Source organism: Anomaloglossus baeobatrachus, chromosome 3 (genome assembly GCF_048569485.1).
Source record: "Anomaloglossus baeobatrachus isolate aAnoBae1 chromosome 3, aAnoBae1.hap1, whole genome shotgun sequence".
In the NCBI taxonomy this organism is placed as follows: Eukaryota; Metazoa; Chordata; class Amphibia; order Anura; family Aromobatidae; genus Anomaloglossus; species Anomaloglossus baeobatrachus.
Window position 1 is genome coordinate 577,479,724 of NC_134355.1, and position 8,179 is coordinate 577,487,902.

The following is an 8,179-nucleotide window of genomic DNA, read 5'->3' on the forward strand; positions in this document are numbered from 1 at the left end:
GGTCCTGTCTAGAAGATTTAGCTTTCATGTCGTTTCCCCTGTTAGGCCGGTGTCACACTTGCGATTGCCTCGCGTGTATCTCGCGGTGCATCACCCAGACCGGACTCGCGCTCTCCTCACAGGAGCGTCTCAGCTGCATAGAGATGCATGCAACCGACCCTCTCCTGTGAGAAGAGTGCGAGTCTGGGCCGGGTGATGCACCGCGAGATACACGCGAGGCAATCGCAAGTGTGACACCGGCCTTAGCAGCACAAACATTTGTTCCCAAGTATTCTAAATGAACAGAGAATTTAAGTCCATGCAATGCAATCACCAAATCAAGCATTACCGCAAAGTACGACCAGTGTCTAATGGCAAGTAATGCTAGACTCAAAAACTGAACTTATACATTCCAGATGTCCTAGTAGTAGGGCACGGCATTGCAATAGGACGGTGTATGTATTAAGTGCTTAAATCCTGTTAACCTGTTACTTTCATAGGTGGAGAAACACATTTCCACCACACATGCACACATGGACAATGATGATTTCTTTAGAAGAGGGCTACCCCAACCTGGTACAACATGGACCCTCAGTGAAAATTATAGCGGCCCTTCGTATTCCTAAATCGAAAAACACACAATAAGTTTTTGATGCAGCTTTTGACCGAAAGCCAGACGTGGATCCAGGTGGATTGGAAGTAAAGGTCCTTCATTTTCTTAGTCCTTTTGAATCCCCTTCTGGTTTTCGATCAAAATGTATTTTCAACCTTGAAGTTGATGATCCCAAAGATGATATTGATGACCAATCCTTAAGGTGACACATCAATATTAGATCAGTTGGGGTCGACACTCAGCACAAGTTATATGAAGAAGAACATTGCAGCCACTCTGGGTTCGGCAGATCAGCTTCTTTGGAGAGGATAGTAGCGGATCTCTGGTACCCAGCAGCGGTAACTGGACATTCTTCTGCCCTATGCAATGCACACGTCCGGCCGCTGGATTGGTGAGGGTGCAGAGTATCTGACACCCACTGATCTGACATGAGTGATCTACCCCGTAGATAGGGCATCAACACCATAGTAGTGGATAACCTTTTTAGAGGGGTTGTCCTACAAACATTTATCTCCTATCCACAGGATATAAGATAAGTGCATGGTCGCTGAACATCCCACTGCTAAGACTCCCACCGTTCACATGAATAGGAGCCCTTATTAAATGTTGCAGAAGTCACACATGTTCACCAACTATGGCACTGACAGAAAGTACAGAACCTAGCTATATCTGTCACTCCCAAAGTCAATGAATAGAGGATACGGGGCAGTAATGTGCATATATGAGATTGGGGGAGCCCTCAACTGCATACTATGCAGCTTGGTGACACAGGACCCCTGTTCTTGTGATTGCTGGGGAACCTGGGTACTATGCATACCCACAAACTAGCAGTGGTCAACAACTTCTACTAATCAACACAAATACTAAATTAGGCCTCATTCACACCTGGGAATCAGTTCTGCATACAAAAGATTGCTGTTTATCCATGTTTCCTTTTTGGAAGTAGGCCTATTTTGTCCCAAAAAACGAACAAAGCCCACAGGGAAGTCACGCGGCCGCAAAGATGCTATCTATCTTTTGTTATTGCTTTTAGCGAAAAAATCTTGGTTTGTCCAATATTTACCAAGCGTCTCCTAAGAACCGGTCCGTATGCTGTCCGATGTGTTCATAGACTCATTAAATGGCCAAGTTTAAACAGCAAATCTGAACAGAGAAGCACAAGTCTCTAATTTTTTTTCTACGTGAGCCATCGGGATATGTATTTAGCCTCATTGCTTATAATGGGTCCACAAGGACAGCACATGGATGACAAACACCGACGTCTGAATAAGGCCTTAATCTGTAAGGTCACAAGTGGTGGTGAGGCGTTAAACTTGGTGACACTGGTCTGGTGCAGTTATTCTGGGACTTTTTCGAATGTTTTCAGTCAATACACAAAATAATATAAAAAGTAAAAACAAAAAAATAAAAATAAAAAAACATTAAAAACTATTGGTACCATCTAAAGAAAACCAGCCTCCAACTTGATTAGTTCTGGAACAGGTGGGTAAAGTCTAGAGTGGTTTCTTCGAGAGTTCCTCCTCCTTTACTCTGCCTCGTGTCTTCTTAAACTGGCCCCAAGGTTTAGCCTGAACCCTGTATGATTGCACAGTGCTGAGCACACTTCATAGATTCCCATTGTCCTCCGAGTGGTGTGTCCTAACACAGCTAGGTCACTGCAGCCAGGCCTAGAAGATCGACCCCCAGGGAACGTGAACTTGTGAGCAGTATCCGTACTCAGCAAAGTACTGCCTGCAGTGTACGGGCATCACAAAGCAACATGTCCTATCATCTTCCCCGGCTGCGCCTCTTCCCTGTATCCAACCAAGACATTCAAATGTCATTGAAAGTTTTTCTATAATGAAAATGTATGAGGGTCCCACCAAGGCTTTTACACAACTCCAGCCATCGTTATGACTGAATTGTCTTCTGTCCCAGCTCTTTGATGTCCATAACCTTGCGGGTGCTATGAACCTTTTCCCACAATTGGATTCTCCCTGAAAGGCAAAACACAAAATGAATTATGTCCACACACCACCGCATTGGAAAGACAACATCAGTTTGCTAGAATCCCAAAATGTTGTTACTAAAGTAAAAGGATATAAAGAAGTCTAAATTATTATGTGTATAATTATCAGCACTGACCTAGACTATGTGAACCAGCTGCCATGTATGCAAGGAGAAGAACACTGCTGATAAGAAGCTCTCATTTCCCATAACACCTGCTCTGTACACGAGGGGTGCACAATGGGTGTCAGCATTTTTAGGATATTTCAGGTTGTGTTTGGGTTATCACATCGTTCTTTACTATATTGCTTTGTCTTAAGCAACACAAGCTGAAGATACTCTACTGAGACCACACCGGGGCCTCGATACCACACCAGTGATTTGAGGACAGCACTAAGCTTTTCCCAAAACAGTGGTCAGAGAAAAAAAATGCATATTGATTTTTGGTTTTCTCTTATTGTCTCTTCCGGAGTAGGACTTTTTGCTTAGTTTTAATAGGATACTCACTGGCTGCCATATTTCGCACTCGTAGAACCTTTCTTGTGTTTCTCGTGAGGTTCATTCAACTTCTCGACGATGGCTTTAATCTGCTGGAGGGTCTTAAAAGTTTCCACAGAATCATCTATGGTGAAGTGGTAATCGCTGTGTTCCTGTGGGCCCTGGTATACAGCCATACTCGCACAGGCCTCTGAAAAAGAGAGGCAAAGTTTATTCACAAAAAGTGGCCAATTAAAGGGGTTGTTTGTTTTCTGCTCAAATTTTTGAAATGCCATATACTAATGCGCAATGTTACATGACATGCGAAAAGGCCATATACTTGATGTTCTCAGATATGAAATGTACACGCATTGCTGTGTTCATAGATCCCATGATGATGATGATAGTTACCCACAAGACTGCGTCCCTCAGTCCTCTCCTGTGCAGGTGCAGCTATGCATTATTACTTTATATAGCACAAACATATTCTGCAGCACTTTACAGACATCATCACAGGCCCCACTGGAGCTCACATTCTGAAACCTAAAGTGTGAGAGGAGCATGGGGAGAACAAGCAAACTCCTTGTAGATGTTGTCTGTGGTGGGATTTTAACCCAGGACTCCAGTTATGCAAAGCAACAGTGCTGCACAGTGAGCTACCCGCACAGTAGGGAATGCAGACAGGAAGGCAGACACTTTTGAGCCGTAGGACATGGTGGTCTGCTAACATGCTACTCATGGGCAGTGAGGGTTTACTCAGTGGTCTCTGCTGTGACTTAGCATTTCTTATATTACACAACACTGTATGGCATTTCTTAACTTTCAACAGATAGTAGGAGAGTTGGTGCAAGTTGATTCACAGGATCCAGTTCAGCAGTCAGGTGAGTTACCAGTGGCCATTGGATAAGAGCCCCAAGAACTGCCTCGTATCAGACAGCATCCCCTGTTCTTTGTAGGATTAGGTGGCTTGGTGTGACATCATCGTTGAGGCATGATACACATGTGAAGTCACACAAGGCTGGTTAATAAAAAAAAAAAAAAAAGAAGAGCCATGGACGCCAAGAGAGGAAGAGTTTGTTCTCAGGGCCCCCATCCAGTGGCCACACATTACTGACCTGCCCGTTTGATGGTGTCCTGCAAATAAATATAAAAAAATATATATGTATAACCTTAGGTCGGGATCATAAATACCGTGTTTTTCCAAAAATAAGACCCTGTCTTATACTTTTTTTGTCCCCCCAAAAAAGCACTAGGGCTTATTTTTGGAGGAGGTCTTATTTTTGGAGAAACATGGTTGGATGTAAGTTTACCCCCCACAAAAAAGCAGACCACTCACTTCCCAGGAGACTCATACTTACCAGACCCAGACGTCTGCATGGCTCCCAGGTCCTCCCTGTGATCACCGGTGGGTGCTGCACGCCGTCCTCCCCTGCTTTTGGTTGGCTGACTGACGCGGACACTGAAGCTGACACACACACACACGGGCTGACACACACTCACATCATCCAGCGTTGCAGAATACTTCTGGAGGCAGGGAATGATGGGAGGAAGTCACGTGTCCGGCCCGCAGGTCCTGTAAGCAAGCATTCCTGCGCTCCACTGCACTGCCTCCCAGGATTCTGCTGGCCAGAAGAAATCAGTATCTCTGAATGTGGTGAGTATGTGTGTGAGGTGATGTGTGTGTAATCCGATGTTTGTGTGTGTGATCTGATTGTGTGAGATCGGATGTTTGTGTGTGCGATCTGAGAGTGTGTGTGCGATCTGATGTGTGTGTGTGTGTGTGTGTGTGTGTGTGTGTGAGATCGGATGTGTGTGATGTCATGTGTGTGGGGGTGAGATCACTGCAGGTCCTGCCGCTCAGCATCTGGTGAGTGTGATTACGGGATGCCCGCTGTGTATAATGAAGTGTCCTGCAGTATCTGTAACTTTTTTAGCTGCACGGACACTTCATTATTGATGTGGGACTAGGACTTTTATTAAGCCTTGCTCCGAAAATTGCTTATTTTTTGGGGGAGGGCTTATTTTTGGGAAAAAACGGTAGCGCAGATATAGATTGGCAGAGTTTTCAAAATAAAACAGTTTCATTGTCAATGTCCATGTGGTAAACTACATCTAGGTGAATAATGCCACAGGCAAATTCCACCTCATTGTGGGCACGGCATGGCATACAGAAGATGTCCATGAACAGTTAGAACAATAACCATTTTGAAATGTAAACCTAAAAATGTACATTGGCTGCGTGCTTAAGGCTTTAAAAAGTTGTCCAGCTTTGGAATGAAAGTCTGGAGTCATCCTATGTGACTGGAGACTTATGAATCCTGACAGTGAGCAGTACATACCGAACGCTGTCAGGAGTCTCCAGTAGTGCCATGAGAGCAGGCGGTCATGCGATTGCAAGATGTCCTCAGCCTCTATCAGTGCACTTCTATTGAGCAAGGGAGAGTACGTCTAGTTGGCACTTGACCTTAAGTATGCAAATTGCATGCTCTCATGGGCAATATCAGAGAATCCTGACAGCGAGCATATTGCTCACTGTCAGCATTCAGAAGTTTCCACTTACATAGAGTCGCTGCAAACTTTCATTCCAAACCTGAATAACCTGTTTAAGGATACATTTGACATAACACCAGGTACTTTTCCTGATTTACACAACAAACACAAGGTGCCGATGCAATGTGGACATCAAAGGAGGAGATCAACACCTCCGAAGTCCGGTCTACTGTCCTATCTTCTCATATGCATCTCACTTATACGAAAAAAACATGGCATAAAAGGTAAATGCTGAGGAAACCTAGCTGTCATCACCTACGTAATATACAGCTTGCAGAACAGGACAAGTACAATGTTATCCATGTGACAGGCAGAAAATTACTTTTAGGAACACGTTACCTTCCATTTTCTGCAGTTTTGGCATGTTTGTGCTAAACAGAGAATAGATCTTTTCACATTCGCGATCTCCATCTATATCTAGCGCCACATCAGCTGGAACACCTCTGTAAAGTGAAGACACGAGGCAATAATGAGCTCATGACACAATGTACCCAGGACAGAACGCTCCGATTCTCAGCTGCTGGGACCGCGATTCAAGAGCAATGAATGTGATGGAAGCCAGAAGACCTCACACTGTCCCCTCCGAGTTGTTCGCTCTCCAAAAAACTTGTGGAAAGTATTATGTGGGGCAATGACATATTTACCAGTGGAATACGAAAATAATGTCTTCATTGCTCGTAAGTCCTTGCTGAGTGGTGAAAAGCAAGTCAACAGGATCCAAGAATGAGTGCTACGCAGAATACACTTATCTGTTTATGTGGTGACCATCCCAACCTTTCAAGATAAATTCGAGCTCATTTACAAAGGCTGATAAATGTGGAATGAGCATTTTTAGGAAAAATTATCAGCCTCTCTAAAGACCCCCGTGTTCTTTAGATTAGTTCTTTCGTCTGAGAACCATCTCACACGATTCTCCCATACACAGGAGCACTCGCTCGGCCGATCCGGTGTTGTCTACAAGAGCCGCTGCCAGACATCTCTGGTGATGGTTTATCGCTTAGCAAACAAAAACATTGTGAGTCTGAACTCAGACCGTGTGCACACACTGCGTTTTTTTGGTGCAGTTTTGTCCCACGTCTGCATGTCTATCCTTATGCCAACAAAGTCAATGAGATTTCTCATTGCTTATTTTTTCCTTGCAGATTTGGTGCAGAAAATAAATCTGCAGCATGTCAATTCTTTGTGTGTTTTTGCCTGTTTTTCAGCCCTTCCACCCATTAACTTCATTATCAAAATCACAGGGCAAAGAAAGACACCAAAAAAGCATGCATTTTTGGTGCGTTTTTCTGCCAGAAGGTTTCTTCACCAAATACTCAGTGTGCGCACAGAGCCTTATTAAAAAGGAACCTGTCATCAGATTTGGCAACTATAAGCTGCAGCCACCACCAGTGAGCCTTTATATACAGCATTCCAGTATACTGTATAGAAGAGCCCAGGTCACGTTGTTTAACGTAAAAAAACATGTTTATAATACTCACTACCTAGTGGGCAGTCTGGTCCGATGAATGTCGCTGCTCTACGGTCCGGCGCCTCCTCTCTTCTGCGATCTCTGTCCTCCTCCTATCCAGCCCAGGCTGACACTGCAGTCCTGCGCAGGCACACTTTGATATTCCCTGCTGAGGGCAGATCAAAGTACTGTAATGTGCAGGAACGAGGAAAGGTTAAAGACCGCCTGCGCATGCGCACTACAAAAATTTGTTCTGCCCTGAGCAGCAGAGATTGAAGTGCACATGTGAAAGACCTCAATGCCGGGTACTTTGAATGATGCACACGGGTCTCAGAGGAAGAAGGACGACGATCACTGCAGATAGGAGGCGCCAGACCGCAGAGAGAAGGCATTGGACCAGAGAGAGGAGGTGCCGGACCAGAGAGCAGTCCACCCCTCTAGGTAAGTATTATAAAAGTGTTTTTTATGTTCTACAGCGCGGCTTGGGCTCTTATATACAGTATTCTGGAATATAAGGAATAAGGGCTCACTGGTGGTGGCCGCAGCTTATAGTTGCCAAAGCTGGTGACAGGTTCCCTTTAAATCCTTATCTCCCCCGACATCTTCTGTATAGGCATTAGACTGTCACTTGAAGCAGTCAATACCAGTGGGATGAACCAATGTTAGTCTAATGTCTATGGGGCCTTGAAAAGACTGACAGCTATACCGCAACGAGTGACAAGAGCAATCGTTCTCTGCAACACACCGGCCTGTGGAAGCGCCATACCTAATAATACACCCACAGTCATCACCAATACTTACAAAGTGCAGGGGCTGCAGCCTTCTGTATTCTCAGAAAAAGCCTTGCAGCACAGCCAGGTCCCATTGATGAACACCGATGGGTGATATCTGCTGAGCCTCCTGTGATTTCGTCTGCTCACTCGGCTCAGCACCTCTATCCATTCACTGGCCTCCACACAGTTACTGGCCTGGATGTACAGGGGCTTCTCACCATAAATCACCTGGAACATCTACAATGGGATCACATACACTTAGGCCAAAAGCAGAATATCCCTCCGTTTTATATGAGCAGGTTGGGGCTTATTATACCAGGTGGTGAGAAATACGATGTCATGTGAGGTGAAGGC

General features: G+C 44.9%; 1 protein-coding gene across 1 annotated transcript in view; it reads right to left on the reverse strand.

The window, feature by feature from the left end:
* Positions 1–217: 217 nt before the first annotated feature.
* The window catches only part of RASA2 (RAS p21 protein activator 2), a 181,015-nt gene continuing 173,053 nt past the window's right edge, over positions 218–8,179 (reverse strand). Inside the window, exons 21-24 of the mRNA XM_075340970.1 lie at positions 7,854–8,062; positions 5,945–6,048; positions 3,086–3,266; positions 218–2,568 (exon numbers count right to left, since the gene is read on the reverse strand). Of these exons, the coding sequence (XP_075197085.1) occupies positions 2,538–2,568; positions 3,086–3,266; positions 5,945–6,048; positions 7,854–8,062 (525 nt within the window). The 3' untranslated portion in view covers positions 218–2,537. The remainder of the gene's footprint in view (positions 2,569–3,085; positions 3,267–5,944; positions 6,049–7,853; positions 8,063–8,179) is intronic.